The 19,021-nt window shown below is 48.2% G+C and overlaps 9 protein-coding genes across 9 annotated transcripts; 5 read left to right on the top strand and 4 right to left on the bottom strand.

Annotated features, from left to right (window-relative positions):
* Positions 1-528: 528 nt before the first annotated feature.
* Positions 529-1,199, top strand: FPRO_00929 (uncharacterized protein; the record flags this gene model as incomplete). The annotated part of the gene is made up of 3 exons (XM_031220981.1): positions 529-640; positions 704-791; positions 842-1,199. 3 exons carry the CDS (start codon positions 529-531, stop codon positions 1,197-1,199), a joined length of 558 nt encoding a protein of 185 aa, XP_031075543.1.
* A 342-nt stretch (positions 1,200-1,541) lies between these two features.
* On the bottom strand, positions 1,542-2,585 carry FPRO_00928 (putative mitochondrial amino acid transporter ARG-13; the record flags this gene model as incomplete). Its single annotated transcript, XM_031220992.1, has 2 exons — positions 1,542-2,429; positions 2,478-2,585. 2 exons carry the CDS (start codon positions 2,583-2,585, stop codon positions 1,542-1,544), a joined length of 996 nt encoding a protein of 331 aa, XP_031075544.1.
* Positions 2,586-4,138: 1,553 nt separating this feature from the next.
* FPRO_00927 (putative CDC21-thymidylate synthase) lies at positions 4,139-5,167 on the top strand (the record flags this gene model as incomplete). The annotated part of the gene is made up of 2 exons (XM_031221003.1): positions 4,139-4,266; positions 4,318-5,167. The coding sequence occupies 2 exons, from the start codon at positions 4,139-4,141 to the stop codon at positions 5,165-5,167; spliced, it is 978 nt and encodes a 325-aa protein (XP_031075545.1).
* Positions 5,168-5,608: 441 nt separating this feature from the next.
* On the bottom strand, positions 5,609-6,333 carry FPRO_00926 (uncharacterized protein; the record flags this gene model as incomplete). The annotated part of the gene is made up of 2 exons (XM_031221015.1): positions 5,609-6,189; positions 6,246-6,333. The coding sequence occupies 2 exons, from the start codon at positions 6,331-6,333 to the stop codon at positions 5,609-5,611; spliced, it is 669 nt and encodes a 222-aa protein (XP_031075546.1).
* A 590-nt stretch (positions 6,334-6,923) lies between these two features.
* Positions 6,924-9,473, bottom strand: FPRO_00925 (uncharacterized protein; the record flags this gene model as incomplete). The annotated part of the gene is made up of 2 exons (XM_031221026.1): positions 6,924-8,654; positions 8,709-9,473. 2 exons carry the CDS (start codon positions 9,471-9,473, stop codon positions 6,924-6,926), a joined length of 2,496 nt encoding a protein of 831 aa, XP_031075547.1.
* Positions 9,474-10,869: 1,396 nt separating this feature from the next.
* FPRO_00924 (uncharacterized protein) lies at positions 10,870-11,300 on the top strand (the record flags this gene model as incomplete). Its single annotated transcript, XM_031221037.1, has 2 exons — positions 10,870-11,015; positions 11,069-11,300. 2 exons carry the CDS (start codon positions 10,870-10,872, stop codon positions 11,298-11,300), a joined length of 378 nt encoding a protein of 125 aa, XP_031075548.1.
* A 117-nt stretch (positions 11,301-11,417) lies between these two features.
* Positions 11,418-14,894, bottom strand: FPRO_00923 (putative DNA repair protein MUS-42; the record flags this gene model as incomplete). The annotated part of the gene is made up of 2 exons (XM_031221048.1): positions 11,418-14,598; positions 14,650-14,894. The coding sequence occupies 2 exons, from the start codon at positions 14,892-14,894 to the stop codon at positions 11,418-11,420; spliced, it is 3,426 nt and encodes a 1,141-aa protein (XP_031075549.1).
* A 422-nt stretch (positions 14,895-15,316) lies between these two features.
* On the top strand, positions 15,317-17,004 carry FPRO_00922 (uncharacterized protein; the record flags this gene model as incomplete). The annotated part of the gene is made up of 2 exons (XM_031221059.1): positions 15,317-15,462; positions 15,513-17,004. 2 exons carry the CDS (start codon positions 15,317-15,319, stop codon positions 17,002-17,004), a joined length of 1,638 nt encoding a protein of 545 aa, XP_031075550.1.
* Positions 17,005-17,545: 541 nt separating this feature from the next.
* On the top strand, positions 17,546-18,938 carry FPRO_00921 (uncharacterized protein; the record flags this gene model as incomplete). The annotated part of the gene is made up of 4 exons (XM_031221070.1): positions 17,546-17,596; positions 17,742-17,827; positions 17,897-18,544; positions 18,593-18,938. 4 exons carry the CDS (start codon positions 17,546-17,548, stop codon positions 18,936-18,938), a joined length of 1,131 nt encoding a protein of 376 aa, XP_031075551.1.
* Positions 18,939-19,021: the final 83 nt, after the last annotated feature.

Here is a 19,021-nt window from a genome sequence, read left to right on the forward strand (position 1 = left end):
TAAGACGCGGTTAAGTCAGCCACAATGCACCATTCTCACGCGTAAATCAAGACCCAAGCCCCTGAGATTTGGGGCTGATCATTGGCCCAGCTGGTTACCAGTACTTTGATAATTGGATCCATTGGATACCTAGGTAACAATTTGCGGTGGAGAGTGTAGCTACCATTCGTTGCTTAGAGACGAGTTGCAAGAAATTTCCCCTTGTCTCGTTTGAGTAGCCAGTTCGCTACCGAGAAGCATTGACAGTTCTACTCTGTACACTCCGTAGATTCATGGCATTTAATTCGATCGTGACAGAGCCATTATATGTTCTGCATCTGAGTTTTGAATCAGTCAGCCCACTCTACACCTAATTAATGATCTGACAACTCCGGGCCTCGGCATTGGATATGTCCCTCCGAAAAATGGATTACGTCATTGCCCTTCAGTTGTTTGACTTTATCATGCAACTGTGATTCTTTAAATTTAATGTTTTCTGCTCATCTGTCATCTATTCCCAATAAGATCGTCTACAGTAAAGTGCTCATCATGACTACATATATTCCGGCGCTCACACTGCCCGACGCGGTCTTCCTGAAGCCCGCACTATCAGTCTTGCTGCCCATTGGCCTTGGGACAGCCGTTGGCTTCAGTGCCACTCGTGGGTTGACCTTCACATCCATATCAATCGAACACTATTGACTGATTCATTGTCTGGTTTTAGAGACTCAGAAGACCTATCTTGCTCTCAAGAAACCTTCGGTTCAACCTCCGCCATGGCTGTTTGGCCCTGTCTGGACCGTCCTCTACGGGTCAGGATTGCCAGGCTAAATGATTGATGTTCATAACTAACCCTTCTCAGTCTCATGGGCTATGCCGCCTACCGAGTTGCTGACATTGGTCTTTCTCCCTTCTCAAGCCCTGAGACTATCGTGAACACTCGACGTGCAATGACGCTCTACTCAATTCAACTCGGCCTCAACCTTATTTGGACCCCCCTCTTCTTCGGCTTGTATCGACCAATTGAAGCGTCGGTTGACATTGTGACCCTGCTCGGCGTCAACGGCTACCTCACTTACCTCTACAGTTCCATTGATTCCGTTGCTGCGTGGAGTCAAGTTCCCTACCTCGGCTGGCTCAGCTTTGCGACCTATCTGTGCACTACTATCGGTCATTTGAACAACTGGGACTTGAAGACCAAGGAAGCAAAGGACGAGTAAGCACAGCTTATGATGAATGTAGTTATGCATAAGTCATGAGTATTGGTCTATAAATATGGACTGTTATATATTGTTGCGTTTGTGTTGTTTCAAGGCCAAACTCGCTCTATTCCCTGAAATCAAAAGCATCGTCCTTGCTATCTTCCTTCGACCCCAAGATGAACAGATACACACCCTCTATTGATGCTCTAATTCACTCATCGACATGATATCAAACCAAAACTTGAACTCCATAGATGCTTTGACCAGTCGCTGCTATCCGTAGATAAAATTTCGTTTCCAAGTAGTAATGAAACTCGATCTATGACACACATCACCTCAACCAGTTTTCTTTTATTATCATCAAAAAGGAAAGTGTCGCTTCATCCCATCATAAACCATGAATATGAAGGCAGAGCTTGGTGCAGATCGGAGGCATGTAATACCGCAACCACGATACATGCCTCGTATCCCATGTTGTTTCCAAAGCATCGCTCCTTCTTTCCAGAATGTTCGTCGTTGGCGTAGATCACTGACAGTCGAGGTTTGCATGCGTGATTTGATAGTATCTGCAGGAAAGAAGAGGAAGTTGTACGACACACCCGCTGATGCGCCAGCAATCGCTTGCTGCCAGAACGGTAAGGGTGTATCAAGAATTATCTGCTTTTCTGTTGCTGACTTCGCGGTCTTCGTCTTGAGCTGGTAGAACATGCTTGTTACTGTCTCCTTGGCACCAAACCAGGCAGAACCGCCACCAGCCTCTCGAATCAGTGTCCCGAGCTGACCATGCCAAAAGCCCAGAAGGCCTTCATGGCGGAAAACTTGCTTGATGACAGGTATAGGGCGGAGAGGAGGGCCGGCAGATCCATCAGCCGACATGGGAGCTTGAATCCTACACTTGACAAGCTCAATTGGAGTAAGGACAAACGAAGTGAAAGCTCCAGAAAATGCACCTGTCAGCCAGAGATATGGCAGTGAGAGTCCTTGTTCTCGGGAAACTAGGCTGCTCGTGAACAGTAATTCACGACCAAGACTCTCGAATAGAAATAGACTGCTTGTTTCTGCTGCAGCACCCACCAAAGGAGCTGTAATGCCACGATACAGCCCCAAAACTCCATCACTTTTGATAGACTGCCGGAAGCAATCCAATGGACCAGAATATCTCAATGGAAGATGGTCGGGCTGACTTTGTAACCGCACTTTGACCGTATCGAACGGATACTCGATGTATTTGCCCACAGCGCCAGCAAACTGATGAAAGTCAGTATTCGAAGAACTGGCTCAAGTGAAGCCACATACCGATCCGCATAGTACGTCTTCGAATGCCTCCATAAGCGCCGTCTTTTCCTTGAGGGAGAAGTTGGGCGCATGGCTAGCAACCTCCACAGCTACAGGACTAGGCTCCATCGAAGCGGTGGCGCTAATCAAACGCGGTCTCGACAGAAGAATTTACGGGCGAAGAGGAACGACGTATAGTATTGAGCACCCTATTGAGCGTCGACAGGGAGTGTTGGAAAGCGGTGTCGTGGCTACCACCTAGTAGGTATTGCCAAAAAGCTTTGAAGGAGGGGCACTCCAGTGATAATATACGCGATCGGAGGATGGGTCCAGTAAGGTACCTAGTAGAGGTAGGCAAGGTAAATAGAGACTAAGGCTGCAGTTTCGGGGCGCTTGGTGCCTCTGAATTCGATGTATCGCCGAGCAGCAGCCAGAAGCTACCTAGGTGGTTGACAAGCAGACAAATTTGAGAAGTTTAGGGTGCGGGATGCATCGGATATAGCTGTGCTATACGTCGCTGAAGCGCAGTCGCAGTCAGTGGAACAACCGCCGAAATTCGGTAAACGAGGATTGGAAGAATATGATGTCCTCGCAGCCACAGGGCAAGCCGATCTGTCAATTGCAATGCGGCTTTGTGGGAAATGCCTGTGACATATAATCGCTGCCCTGTGCTGCGAATTTGCAAGGTGAACCGTCACGCAGAGATGCTTGCTGTGAGAGTCGTTTTCGGGCACCAGGCCCCAAAGAGAAAATCTTGACATTTCTGCATGTGACATCAGATCGCCCGCTTTTATAAAATTCCAACCAATCACGATATCGATTCCTTTATCAGATCGAACGTGCACACCTTGGAGCTGAATGTTTCAAGGGTTCTCTTACGTTTGTCTCGTATAATTGTGGTTCAGCAGGGGACGAAGGGGACTCCTCAATACTGTCTGATTAGTTAGTGCTCTGGGTCAAACGGATCCATTTGCAAAGTTGATCTCGGTGATCAATTGGAATTACCCTGTAATATGGACACATGGATTGAACCTTGACCCCTTTGGGAAGTTTTCTGACTAGCGTCCTGCAAGCTGATCACTGATTGATAAGATTACCCACTCCGACACCGGTCCATCAACCAAAGACCAGGAGATATAACCTACCTGGGTAGTCAAGGGTAAAATTCTGCAAAGGTGGAAAGCTTCCTCAACAAGAACCTCACGGTCTGCCAAACAACCATCTCAGGCACTATTTTCATATCAACCGGCGTCGAAAACAGCACCAAGTCGCTCGGTCAAGAAACGACCAGTATTCTCCAACTTCCCTGCTACAATTTGGGCTATTCCTTGCTCTTGATCATTGCATTGGAAGTTCAGATTAATCCTAAGCTAATTTATGTGCTCAGTATATTTTCTAGTATATTGCTTTGCCACGTATGACCCTGTACCTGAGAAAGCATCTCTCGTGAGCTGGACAACGCACGTACTCACTCACCTTCGCATACTGATATTCGGTTCGGTTAAAATATTCTCCACCAACTCCCGGGAGATGGTGGGGCAGTGGGGAGAACGCGTTTACGCGACATGACGCGACAGCAAGTTTAATTGATTTCATCTGGTCTCGGGAATCTGATTGCCTAGGATTTCAATACACCTGGACACAATCATTCCCAAGCAGCAACCACAATACTCACTCTCAGTATGACCATGACACAGAATACCGAGGATTCAAAGCCTTCGAACGGCTCAAAGTCGATCAACCACGAAGAGAATCAATATCTTGATCTTGTCCGAGAAATCCTTGAAAGCGGCGAGCGTCGACCGGACCGGTAAGAGAACGCAATATCTATTGCTAGGCAGCACTCTAACCATCCATATAGCACAGGCACTGGTACATACTCTATCTTCGCTCCTCGGCCCCTAAAATTCTCGCTGAATAAGAACGGAATCCCCATTCTTCCTCTCCTTACTACAAAGCGTGTCTTCACCCGAGCAGTCATTGCCGAGCTCTTGTGGTTCATCGAAGGCAACACTTCTTCTAACAGCCTCAGTGAAGCTGGAATCAAAATATGGGACGGCAATGGATCTCGCGAATTTCTTGACAACCTCGGCCTCAATCATCGTGAGATCGGCGATCTCGGTCCCGTGTATGGCTTCCAATGGCGACATTTTGGTGCCGAGTATATTGATGCAAAGACGGATTACACAGGTCAGGGTGTAGACCAGCTTGCTGAGATCATTCACAAACTACGAACTAATCCTTACGACCGCCGCCTGGTTCTTTCTGCTTGGAACCCTGCCGATATGAAGAAGATGGTTCTCCCACCTTGCCACATGTTCGCGCAGTTCTACGTCTCCTATCCTCGGAGCAAGGATGATGACTCAGGAACTAAGCCTCAGGGCCATCTTCATTGTCAGCTATATCAAAGGTCTTGCGATATGGGCTTGGGAGTTCCCTTCAACATTGCCAGCTACGCGCTGTTGACCCACATGCTTGCCCATGTTTGTGAACTAGTTCCTGGAAGTCTTACTCATGTCATGGGTGATGCTCATGTGTACCTTGATCACGTTGATGCCCTCAACACTCAATTAGAGCGTGAGCCACGAAACTTCCCCGAGTTGGAAATTTCTCGCGAAAAGGGCGGAAGTATCGACGGATGGAAAGCAGAAGATTTCACCATTAAGGGCTACGACCCTCACAAGACGATTGCGATGAAAATGTCTGTATGATTCGTGTAATAATGTGGTGTGCAATAATCCATCGAAGGCTCGAAATAGACGGCGTTGTCAGAGTTAGAAAATGAGGGGTCGTGTTGGCTCCCGCGTGTGTTTTTATGCTTAATGAGATTGAATATTGCTTGGTACCGAAACCCGACTGCGATCCACACTACTTCCCGGATCTGTATATTCGCGTATGCCTCCTGAAATAATTGGTACGAGAGCTCATGATGATAGAGTTCATCCCTTCGTATCATTCCACAAGATGGTGAAGTTGTGTTAGATCGGAATGCAGAACAGAGTAACAACTCGGTAGCACACGGGATGTCGATTAATGATTTACAAGTTACAATGACCAGTGCATTTGTGTGCAATCAACCCACTTATCCAGATAACCACCCGAACCCAGAAGTCGTGAACCCTGACATTGCGATGCTACACTGGAAAAGCATTTTACTGCTTCTTCTTGGCGGAGGCCTTGCTAGGGGAACCCTCCTTCTTCTCCGAGGCCTCCTTGGCATCGACAGCGGCGGCGTCATCAGCCTCCTTCTTCTCAGCATACCACTCGCCGACTTGCAGAACGAGGATTCCAACAAGGACAAGGGCAAGAATGGTATTGCTGGCCGAAAGAACCTTCAAGCTGTCCTCACGACCAAGAATAAGCTCGCCGCTCTCGCCCTCATGAGTCTTGCCATCGAAGCCGTCGTTGGTCCAGATCTCGGCACTAACACTTCGGAGAGCCTTGACAATGTTGGCGACGTAGACACCGAAACCAATCAGGTAGAGAATGAGGGACGCGCCGTCAAACAGGAAGTTGGCCTCGCTGGGGCGGAAGAGCTTAATGAAGAAACCGATGAAGCCGATAGAGATGACAATGTGGAGGATACGGCTAATGAGCGCCGGAGACTGGTGTACAAACTTCAAATGTGTTTCGAGATGATCAAAGAAGTTATCGGGCACAGGAGCCTTGGTCCATAGAAGAGGGAAGTCGTAAGGGAATGAGGCAAAAAGGATGCCCAGGAAGAAGCACACAGCTAGAGATATAGGATCAGCGCGAGTGCGATAAATTGGTCACGTACGGTCAACTTACGGGCGATGATCATAAAGGTGGCAAATGAACCGGATCCATGGTAATTCTTCGACCTGGTGTTCTTTGAATAGTCGATGAAGGAGGTCATGATGATTGACTTGGAGGGGCTTTGTAGGAGGCGCAAAAAGTTTGTCGCAAAATGCGGAGGTGCTTAGGAGGTGTCCTGTGATAGCTGAACAACGGCAATGCGCGAGAATATTGAGCCAGGTAAGCAATACCGAAGCGCGCTCGAGATCAAACTCGGTGATAGTGACGATGGACGTGTTAGATAGGTGTGGAGGAGGAGAAGAGAGAACTGAAGAGGAGAGGTGGTGGGACGAAAGTAAGGGTACCACCAAGCTATTAAGGCTAGCAGGCAACCTACCTTCCAAATCGGTGGTAGACTGGAGATTTGCGGAGTAGTGTGCGGAGCCACAACTAATGTTTGATAACAAAATCCGCAAACATCGTCCATTTTACATATTGAGGGAACTTTAGTTTGGATAATTGCTCTCATTCTGACTTCCATAACATCAAGATCCTGACTTGTCTGTTGGCCACTGGAATCTCGAGACTAACGAGAGAGAGTCTTCTTATCAATATGATGCATTCCTCCTTGCCGACAAATCCCCAGAATAGGTGTTAGAATGGCTTAGTTTTTTGGAGGCTAATATCCCCATCAACGCCACAATCAAATATCTACAATTGAATAGTGAATCGATAGCTTGAATCGTTTTCCAGCGTTTTCTTCATCTTGCCAATCCAGAAAACACCCTTTGTCTCAGGGGGTGCCTTTATCTGAACGGACATTTTCTTTGACTTGATAGACCATTTGACTTCGAGTTCTCCTGATGGATATAGAGGAACCTTTGCTCTCGCATGAGAAAGACCCATGTGAGCTCCAAGCTCTGGGTTCACCACCCAGTTCTTGTACCCAAAGCCCTGAACACCATCAGCACTTCGCAACCCAGCGACCCATTCAGTAAGGATGTAGGTTGCGGCGCCTCCCCACGGGTGGCCCAGGCTAGTGAAAGCACCCAAGCCTGGCTGACCAGCAGGTGTGAGATACTCCCAACTTGCGCCGCTCCTTGTCTCAGGGTCTTTCAACATTGCACCCCAGACGTTGTATATCAGCTTGGCTGCCCTGCCCCAGTCCTCGGCGGCCATAATGGCCTGGAGGAGCAGCCCGTTAGTGTTAGGAGAGATCTTAGTCTCGGTATCGTGATCATCGAGAGTCGAACGATCTTTGTAACCCAGACCAAGCTCTAACTCGTCAAGGGCTGCAACAGCAGACACTGCTCGTTCCTTTGACGCCACATGAGATGAGAGGCAGAAAGCAGTACCAGCTACTGAGGAGGTATTTAGGTCTCCCAGGGCATAGCCATAGGTCCCCAGGGATTTGTTCCATAGTTTCTGGTTGATCGATCGTGCCAAGCCGGTCGCCAACTTACGGTACTCTGAAGAAGTTTTCTTGCCAATTGCTTCGGCGATGTCTGCAGCAGCATTGAGGGTCTCGACTGTGGCACAAGAGCCCAAGGACCCTCCCTGGGCAGCACCGAGAAAGGTAAAGCCGAAGTCAGCAAGGCCGCTTGTAGAGTTGATATTGCTGGCGAGCCACGACAGCTGCTTTTCCCATTGGGCCCAAGTCTTCCTCGCGTATTGGATGTCGTTTGTCTGCCGGATGTAGTGGGCGAATGCGAGGAAGCCCAAGAGCTGATAATCGTCCAGACCGTAGACTCTTTCTAACGAAAGAGTCCCAGTTTTGGTAGGGTCATACCCAAGATAGGGGGCTATGGCTATTTGCCCACTGCGGATTTGAGTTTGCAGCAAAAAGTCGAAAGTACCTCTGGTATAATTGAATCCACCCGTACTGGCCCCGATGATGCGAGATGTATGGTAGAAATCGCCCAACCAAACAAGACGATCTCTTTTGGGGCCATCAAGGCAAACAGTACCCAGGTTTTCCTGCGTCCCGTACTCAACTAGCGTTTCTGGGCTGGTCAAAGGGTTCCTGTATATCACAGATTTGTTTTCAGTATCATAGGCAATGGCATTCCTGAAATATGCTGCTTGATCTTGCCAGGCACCAAAACCGAAAGGCCCAATTGTAGATACAGGTTTTCCTCCAGGGGCGTAATTTGTCAAGTCGACCTTTAGAACTTCTCGTCCATCGACTGAAATCTCTAGCTTTCCTTTTCCGCCAAGCACTGTCTTGATGCGGTGCCAGGTCTTTTTCTTCACTGAGAATGGAATCTTGGTCGAAGCCAAGATATAAGATGGCAAAGTGGTCTGGTTGACAAATCCAAATCCACTGGCTAGCAGCAGAGTGTTTGGGGGCGTCACAGTGTTGTTGGTGTTGGCGAAGGACGACCTGGAAGGCATTTCTCCAGTTAACTGAATGTGGAGGCCATCTAATGCCAACGGTTGCGCCTGGGGGCTTGTTAGTCAGGAATATCGCATTGAGACAAGAGTTGTATATTATACCACTGCCCACCAGAGTCCTCCTCGGTCGATGAACGCATCGAACTCCAGTGTATAGTTAGCGAAAGAATGGCCTTCAATGGTCATTGCTGGGCGTTGATTGGCAACATATGCACCGTTGTTGGGATCAATCTGCCATACTGCAGGCTGTGTAGACTTTCCCAAGCACGAATCAATCGTTGCCCGAGCACCAAGCTTCCAGATGTCGTTCAAAATGTTGTCACTGCAGGAGAAGGCACCGGGAAGGTCTCGAACTTCAACTGTGTTGATGGTCGACTCAAGCCCCACGTTTCTGATAGTCACGAAACTGTCGGTCAGAAGCCGAAGGGCTTGCCACCGTTGCCCCCCCTGAACGAATCTTGATTTGTAACAACCTGGTTGTGTGATATTGAAGGTTTCGACTCGAAAGCTATTTGCCTGACCCGTGTTAAAAAGATAGGGGCCATCTGACCACGGCTCTTTGAGGTAAATGAAAGCCTCACTGAATCTCAACTCAACTTGGATCGGCTTATCCAGGTCGAGGACCTCAAAGAAGGGTAACCCAGCACGCTCAGTCCCGTAATCAACTGTGGCAACGCGGGATTTTGAGTTGAGGGTGAAACTGCTGAGCTTGGATGTCTTGGGGTTGTAACTTGTATCTACAGCAATTCCATCTGGCCAGAATGACGGAGCCACGTTTCGACATGGTTTTGACGTCGATCTTGATGCGCTTAACGAGGCAGAAGAAATTTGTAAGAGCGACACAATGATAGCCTTGAAAGGACGCATGATGGTGAAGTACAAGTGGCTGGTTCGTCATTTCTCTTCCTCCCTGGATGCCCAGGCCCCCCGTCTTCTTTTGTAATGCATGGGAAGCAATGACCGTTCCATATCGAACTAGCTGTCGGCAGAAGATGCACCGAGATGATCTCCAGAATCTTGAAGGTGTAAATGAGGTCCAGGCTTCGGTTCGGTAATTCCTCCACATACCGATTCCGATGAACGAAAATTACCCCGGATTTAATGTTGCTTTCCCCACATTCTGATGAAACCTCCGATAGAGTATAGAGGTCTTTTTTGCATTTGTTAATACTTCTGGAGAGGCTCTCTATGTAGACCAAGCAGTTGAAGATTAACAAGCTAAAGAAACTGGAGGCTGCCTAAAGACACCCTCATAAAGCCCGATATATCGATGCTGCTAACAAGTAGGTACGACGAAGCCTGCCAAATGTTTGATCCTATCCGACATACAGACTTCCTGTTAAGTTGAATAGTTGTATCATCAGACTGTTTCTTAAAATTCGCATACCTTATCCATGGAAATACAATACTCGAAGCTCATCTCTTACTATACATGAAGAGGGTGCCGCGACAACAAAGAGAGATAAGTATCAGTTAGGTAGCATTTATGCTGGGTCAGTTAACTGGAAGCTCGAAGATGGCACAGTCAACATTTCATTTTGAAGTCCCGTACTTTCACTCTCATGGTGACTTCTCTGCTGGCAGAGCTGACCTAAGGACCAGTTCTAAGGCAGCCCATTACCTATTGCCTCCATTAAGGTCACTGTAGACCCAAGAACTAGGCAGTCTTGGGCGCTACATATATTATTTGGCTCCTTAACCGAAATAGTCTCGCAATATGGGTTTGGCAATTATAGATTGGGCCACCTTTCTCGTAGGTATGCAAGGTGCTGTCATCATCTCTAAAGGCAACCATGGTATGAGCTGATGGTCACCGAGATCAATTGACGAGCCATATTTTAAGAGACTTGAATAAATCGAATTTCCGGCACTCTCCGGGTTAAACCATGGTCATCGCCGAGTTGGGGAATCCAGCAATGTCTCTGTGCATTCCAGTGGTTGCATTACCACGTAGAAACGCCCCCACCGCTCCTCATAAATGGAAAGTGGTTTTTAAACGAAGTTATTTTTGTGTCTTCTTGTATTCTTTGAATTGTGTTTTCGTGTCACTTTCCCTTCGTTGTGGCCGTAGCTCAACCTAGACCCGAGATTCATAAGCACAACTTGATTGTCAAATATGGTCAAGGTCTCCAGAACAGTTGCACTGCTGCTGACGACTGTCTCGTTCTGCAAGTCACAAGAAATGCTTGCGTCCAATGGAACAGTCCCGGACATATATAGAGAGTCTGGGCGGTACAGATACCATGGCTGCTACAATGAGACCATGCAGATACAGGATTCGGCGCAGGAGCGGGCTCTGACCGGCGGCTCCCACCTTGTAATGGCAGGCAAGATGACAGTGCCCATTTGTCTCGAGTTCTGTGCCTCGAATGGTACACAATATAAGTACGCTGGACTCGAATGGTCAAGGTATGCTTTGAGCGTTCTGATTTCTAAAACTTTCTAATGGATTTCGCCAACAGAGAATGCTGGTGTGCGCCATATTTGTCGAGTCTTTCAGTCCGACTCAATGACGGAGAATGCGAGAACTCATGTGAAGGCAATTCGTCTCAGGTTTGTGGCGGGCCGTTGAAGTTGAGCGTGTACGAACTTGCAGAGGGAGGGGATACGCCAGATGGAGTTGCCATCAACCAAATACCCAGGGGCTTGTTTGTGTTGACTATCATATTTGGAATGTCTCTCTTATCGATCTGACATATAAAAACATGTTGACACTGAGGAGAATCCAGGAGCAAAATATGGAAAATCATGAAAAGGGGGTATATGATTATAATCTATGGTCATAGTTTCCTGTATGCAACCCAACGTTTTTCAGAGCTTCAATGGAGCCATGGCTAGTTGCTTTACAGCATCTTGCACAATCACTTTGATAGCTTCAACGGATCGTCTCCAAACTTCCTGTCCTCGCCCCCTTCTACCATCCTGCTCAACTATCACATCCAACCACTTGACCAACTTGGTTGCTTTTTCCAAATCGCGTTCTTCCTGGATCACCTTTACTAGAAAATCTTCCAGAACCGCTAAGTCCCGGCGGTGCGGGCCCAACCTTCTTGTTTCTGAATGCCAAGCATCTATCATATCTTTAATCTCCCGCGTCGAGGTAACTCCCGAGGTAGAAAATGAGATCTTGCGTGGCACTACAGGAAATTGGATTCTACACTGGCCACCTGGCAATAGCCCTTCAGGGTCGGGCGTGCTGTTCCTACGCAAAGGTGTTTCCAGACTTGTCTCTCTGGCTCTCTGGCGCTTTCTATGTTCCTCGATGACCTCTTTTCGCATTTCTTCAGGTAGCTCGGCGAGAAATTCTGGATCCAGCTCTTCAATATCTTCATCCTCGAAGGCGTCACCGACTTGATTCAACGAACGGAAGTTGGTTTGTAAAAGACCAGCTTGTGCATCCCGTTGCCGCTGAGCTTTGCCAAATAACCCCCGTGGTCGACCACGTTTCGATGGAGTAGAGGATTTCCTCGATTCCGTTGCACTATCCTTGTGTGGGGATTTGAGCGGTGTCGTTTGTCTGGTTTTTCGTCCGTAAGTGGCCAGGATCTCGGTCTTCACTTCATCCGGTAACGCATTGAAAACCTCTGGATCAACTTGAGTTGGGCATGCGTCAGATGGCATGGAGCCCTGGGATCTTGATTCGGTTATAGGAGACTCGATGCGGATATCTGATATTCGTGACCCCTGAGCCATCAATTTATGGCGAATGCTGTTGGGAAGTTCTGCGAGGATGGTGGCGTCCACGTTACCAGGAATGATGAACTGGGTTCCAGAAACATTCAGAGGTGTCTTTGCTTTCACGTCATCGTCGCTGGCCTTGGTCAATGCCATAGCAGGATGGACCCTTTGCTTTCGAGGTGTCAATGGATCATCAGCGATAGGATCCTGGCAAATATCACGGCTCGATGTCTGCCTCTGTTTTCCAGGGCTCTCGATCTCGTCAATTTGCTCCGTTGAGGAAGCCTCCCTGGCTGGTGATGGCTTTGTAAAAGTCCCGAAAGCCAACTTTTTCTGGCTACCGCCAGGGGCCGCAAAGTTAAATTTGACAGGTTCCAGCTTCGTCATTTGTACTCCCAGTCCACGCAAATCACCAGGGCTAAATTTATAAGACCGTAGAATATTGACGGCCTCCTTGCCGATTGCTTGCCCATCATTGGTGGCTACCCCGAAGGTAATGCTCTTGTTGAATGTGTCGCATTTACCGTGCCCTAGTGATTTTGGAGGGTCCAGAGGAGCGTCTATCGCTCTTCTCATGATCTTCATCGTTAACTGGCGTCCTTTAACATTTTCACTCGAGAGTCTTTTCTCAAGCTCCTTGCACAAATTATAGACGAATTCTTCTGCTTCCGGCTGGCTAATGAATCGGATGCCCCAGTTAACTTCCGCTGAGACGGATTTTCGAGGTGGTTGTTCTCCAACTTCTGAGCGATCAATACCACGAGCATATTCCCAGAGTTTCTCGCCTGTTTTAGGTCCAAGAATTGACGTGAGGCGCTCTTTCGAAACCTCCCGCAGGTCTTTAACGTGAGTAACACCGATATCCTCAAGCTTCCCACCGATACTCCGGGCAACTCCAGGAAGCTGATCCACTTTGAGATCCCCCATTATGTGCAAGACATTTTCAGGTTTCAGTTGATATTGACCTGCAGGTTTCGCTTTCCGAAGCGCCACTTTGGCTTGTAGTATGTTTGCTCCAATGCCGACCGAAACATGGCAACCCGTCACAGATTTGACCTTGTCGCGAAGATCCGTTGCAAGCTTGTCTGCCATGTCATGCTCCCAAGCCGTGTTTTCTGCATCAGAGCTCGTGCCCTCAGAGTTGGAACTTGTCAAAACGATTGGCGTTATGTCCACGAGAGCCTCATCAATACTCACACTCTGCACCAAGCCGCCAATTTCTAGGATTGATTCATAAAACAGACGGCTCGCTTCTTCGTATGCAGGAAAATCATAGGGGAGCACCTTCAGTTCGGGGCACATTTCAAGTGCCGATTTCATCCACATCCCATTTTTGACGCCAAAGTCTCGTGCAGGATAGTTGCAGCTTGCAATTTCCGACCCTGAACCTGTGCTGTGGGCGACGACAGCTGGCTTATCGATATACTCGGGACTTTTCTTTAATGAAACCGCACAGAAGAAGCTGTCAAAGTCAACATGCATGACGTATCGTCTTGGGAAAAGTCGCTTCTTGGCGTGTGGACAAGATTGGCCCTTTTCTGCAGCAAGCCGTTGCATCTTCGATTTCAGCTCGGCTTTCCATGTCGAGAGATGATGTAGTCGACTTTCGGAGTAAAACTGTCTAAGAAAATCCGGGTTGGCCGTTGAGGACTTCCTTAGCCTGGGGTCAGACAATAACATTGCATTATGCTCCTCGGATGTCAATGGCTTCGAAGTGTCCGGGTGTGTGTGTGTGGATTGTGCTACAGGCACAGGAAGAATTCCTGTTTCAGGTCCCAACATTTCGCCATCAGTTGTCTCTAAGTCCAGTGAAGCCACAACTGGTTGATCCTTAGGAGAGACACTTGGGGGAGCTACTGGCTTCTTAATGCAAGAGCTAATGGCATCTGCCATTATAGGTGTCGTGTCTACACCATTGGTAGGACGAACAGGGGTCCGAGCCTTCTCAGCAGCTTGACTTAGAGACTGGCTAGGGAAGGAAGATGCTTTAAATTGATTCGCGTAGAAACTGTTCTCTGTTTGTTCACGATAGCCTTGTTTCGAAAGAGGAGTTGACGGTGACAGACCGCTATCGCCGTCGAACTTGAGAACTTTTTGCCTTGGTCCTTCGTCCAGAACCCGATAGTTAGACCACGGGAGAATTTGCCCAGCCTTGATAGATTCAATGATCCATGCCGGTTTAACAATTCGGTACCGGCTGAAGTCGACAGATTTCTTAGGGGGGAGCGTCGAGGCAACGATGTGAGTCGCCATTGTTTTCGAATCCAGGTATTGAAGAAACCCACCACCATGCTGCACAATCTCACGATGAAGACTAAATTTTGTCAGCAAGAGAACCCTATCCAGGAGGAGAAAACGAGCATACACATGTAATGGTGGTTGGGTATACCCAGTAACATGGACGACAATCCCTTTGAATATTTGGGGTTTGTCCGAGTTGGCTCGTATTTCAGCATCGAGGTTTTGAAGCTTGATCTTCTTGCGCCTGAAATAGTCGTTGAACCCATTGAATTCACTGCCCTCGTATTCCTCCCCTCCTTCGTCTTCAAATTTGTGCGTTTCGATACGCTTTCTCACTTGCGAGGAGTTTTTCTCAAGAACACTCCCCATTCTCGTTGTCTTGCTGATCAGCTCGCTGATGTGATAATCTTAACGATAATGGTAGTGGCGATTGTGATGCGCCAGTTGACAGAGTTCGACCATCACAACTCAGCCTCGGACGTAGGTTTGATAATGAGAGACAGGATATGCAGGGAAGGGTTCAACACAACTGTTGGAAACGATAATGCTTCAACACTGGCGTTGTGGCGATGAAGTCAGTTGTCACACAAACATCAAGAAGACTGAATGATGTCAAAAGCGCGTAAAGTGGAGTATCGAAACGCGAATGAACACGATAACCCGTGATGAGGCTTGCATAGCCACAAGCACTAGCCACCTCGAGCCGGGCTGGAGTTCCATCTGAATCCTCGGATCAAAACCATTTAATTCCATTTACCGATTATATCCTTCTATGGGTGTTTGCCGCTGCGATGAATAACGAACAATTCCGTAAACTGTTGGCTGCGAATGCAAAGAAGAACTCTGATAGTCAAAATGGTACACCCACAGGCTCATCATCCACAGGCACCGGGAATGCGCTCGGTTCAAGGCAACGATCGAGCATCCCAATGACACCGTAAGTACTTCTGCACTCCTAAGGACGAAATCTCTGATCAATCAATACAGGCGCGCTCTAGGGGGTGCTCAAGCGGACTTTGCGCGACAAATGGCTGTGCGGAACAACGCGGTTCGACCTCAAAAGAAGTTCAAATCTTACGATCCAAAAGGCGTCAAGCTCGCCTCGGGCTACATCGACCGGTCGAAAGAACGTGACGATGAAACAAAGGACGATCGGGAACAACAACTCAAAGACCTTGAAGAACAGCTCAAGAATGAGGAGATCGACCAGGACACATTTGAGAACCGTCGATTCGAGATTGCAGGAGGCGATTTAAGTAGCACGCATCTAGTTAAAGGACTCGACTTTAAGCTCCTCCAACGAATCCGGCGTGGAGAAGATATATATGGAGAAAAGAAAGACGGAGCCGAACAACAACCCACAGATGAGCCCGCAACCGAGATTGACGTGGACGATGAATTTGAACAGCTGGAAGAGCAGGAAGTCCAAGTGGTGCCCAAAGAAAGAACCGAGACAAAAAAGAAAGGCCAACTATCGACAGTATCACTGGCACCTGGGAAGAAACGTACACGCAATCAAATTCTTGCAGAATTAAAGGCGGCGAGAGAAGCTGCCAAAGCACAGCAAGGGAATGTGCTTGGCGACCGTTTCAAGAAGGTTGGTGTCAAACAGAAGGCAGGATCGCGAATAGAGAGAGACAGCAAAGGACGAGAGGTTTTAATCATTGTGGATGAAGATGGACATGAAAAGAGGAAGGTTCGGAAAGTTCAGCCTGGCACTAAGGAAATTGATGAAGGCGATCGGATCGGACTTCTCATGCCAGACAAAAATTCAAAGCCGCTTGGCATGGAGGTTCCAGAACAATACAGGAAAAAGGAGGAGCCCGAGGAGGACGAAGACATCGACATCTTTGACGGCGTGGGTGATGATTACGATCCACTAGCTGGGATAGACGATTCAGGTTCAGACTCTGGTGCGAATGAAGATTCGAAGAAGATGGAACAAGAAAGAATGGATGAGGGGGGTATTGCTAATCCATCGATGCAACCGCCACCAAAACCACAAGCGCATCGAAATTACTTCCAGGGAGCAAAGACAGGTCTAGTGTCAGAGGAGCAGAGCAAAGCGCCTTCTATGTCAGATCCCGCCATCATGGCAGCGATCAAGCGAGCAGCGGCTCTCAATCCTCTCAATAACGCCAGGGATCATGCTGAAGAAGATGACGACGACGATGACGACGGCCAAACTGAAGGAATGAAGAGTGAGGCGATGGAGGAAAAGAGAAGGAGGCTCCTACAGATGGCGGATCGCGATGATGAAGATCTCGATATGGGCTTCGGTACTAGTCGGTTTGCCGACGAAGAAGATTTCGACGATAGCAAGGTCAAGCTTTCAACCTGGGGAGACAAGGATGACGAGGGCGAGGGGCAATCAAAAGGAGGGCAATCAAAACGAAAGCGAGGCCCGAAGAAGAGAAAGGGTGATGCTAATAATGCTGCAGATGTACTGCGGGTTATGGAAGCGCGCAAGAAGTCATGATGAACGGCATGAGGTTCTCTGGTAGCATACCTATCATGAAACATATCTTAGTCGGCACAAAGCCGAGGCTTGATACCCCAGGTGCTGTAGTTAGGATTGCATAGGTACCTTAACGTAATGCTTATTCAACTTTTCAAGTCACACTTACTGTGGAAGCAAAAGACCCATCAATCGTCTCCTGGGCCATAACCACCTGCTTTAAGAGGAAGCTGTTTGGCCTTGTTAGCTCGCGCCAAGTTGTTAGTTAAGTCAGAATTGCTCGGTGACAATCTAAAACCAACAAAGTGAGGGGAAAACACCCCACTACGACGTACCGTACCTAGGTAAGCCAAACTGTTTCAGCGTCCACCATGATAAAAGAGTCTCTCGGTTTGTGGGAACGTCACAACTTCAACAACTCACCTACAGAATCGTATTTCCCTCAGTTGGTCAAGTGAACTTGATCCCCATCCCACCCTATTCTGTCACTTTATCCTTTCTTGCATTGAGGCTGAAACCTGGGATTTTCTTGACACCGTGCCTTTTATCTGTCTGTTCCATAATGTCTGAAGGTCAGGTTCCTGTTTGGCTGGATTGTGATCCAGGTCATGATGTACGTATAAAAAAACGGTGCTTATAGCCTTGTATCTCATACAACTTCTTAGTTCTGCTGCGGGACTCGGTGATGTTTTTGTTTTTGTTTTCTTTTCTCTTCATGTCTCATAATAGCGCTCAGCAGTTACTAAGTTTCTTGATAGGACGCTTTCGCTATTCTTCTGGCAGCTTATCATCCTCAGATCAGATTGCTTGGTGTCTCAACGGTCTTTGGCAATGCATCTCTTGAGTAAGTTATCCAAACCAATCTTGACTTTACGACAATGTCATTAAGAACAGCTTGTTAACGTGTGATCAGAAACACTACGCATAATGCTGCCTCCATTCTCACCGCCATTGGTATGCACGATATTCCTCTGTATATCGGCCTGGGTAAGGCTCTTGAACGTCCTGCCCTTCATGCGCCAACGGATATCCACGGTGTTTCTGGCTTAGATGGCACCGACCTTCTTCCTGAGCCACTCGTAACCCCCTCCCCTATCCCGGCTGTTGAGGCGATGGCGGAGGCTCTCCGTGCTCAACCCGCTGGTACAGCGTGGATTGTTGCAACGGGTGCGCTGACGAACGTCGGGGCTCTGCTCCGTGCTTATCCAGAGCTTATCAGTCACATCAAGGGTGTCAGTCTTATGGGAGGCTCTATTGGCGATAATTTCTCAGATGCACCGCTCGGCGAAGTTGATGGTCACCCTAGAATCGGAAACTACACGCCTTGGGCTGAGTTCAACATCCTCGTTGACCCAGAAGCTGCTGCTACGGTGTTCCATACCAAAGAGATCGCTGCCAAAACTACGATTGTGCCCCTCGATCTCAGCCATCAGGTGTTGGCGACATCGGAGGTGAGAGAGATGCTGCTGTACGGCCCCGATGCTGAGCGGACAGGTCCCGGGAAGACAACTCTCCGTACCATGCTTGTTGAGCTCCTTTACTTCTTTGCTCAAACATATGCGTAAGTTGACACAGACAATGACATGCGCTCCTTCGATTAACAATTTAGTGACACCTTCGGTATTACCGCTGGACCCCCTCTGCATGATCCTATTGCCGTTGCTGCTGTACTTATTGGCACCGAAAATGAGATTCCCTTCTTCGAGTGGGACGCCAAGCACAGTCAGCCCCCTGAGCATGATGAACGCTTCGAAGTCACTGTCATAACTGAGGGCACGTTTGAAGAGGCTAAGAAGGGTAAGCAGACAGGTCGCACGTTGGCCAAGTTGCTTCCGCCAGGTCAACAAGGTGTTAGAATTCCTCGGGGAGTCGACACTGCCAAATTCTGGCAGGTTATCGAAGAGTGCATTGAGCGAGCAGACGCAAAAAATGCTGCTCTTGCGCTTGCGAAGTAGTCTCCAGGGAAGAGTCAAGGTGCTACAGTAGAATAGAAACTGCGCAAGTAGGATTAGATGATTGGACGACATACTGCGTCATG

This window comes from Fusarium proliferatum (genome assembly GCF_900067095.1).
Source record: "Fusarium proliferatum ET1 genome assembly, contig: FPRO_scaffold001, whole genome shotgun sequence".
NCBI classification, from domain to species: Eukaryota; Fungi; Ascomycota; class Sordariomycetes; order Hypocreales; family Nectriaceae; genus Fusarium; species Fusarium proliferatum.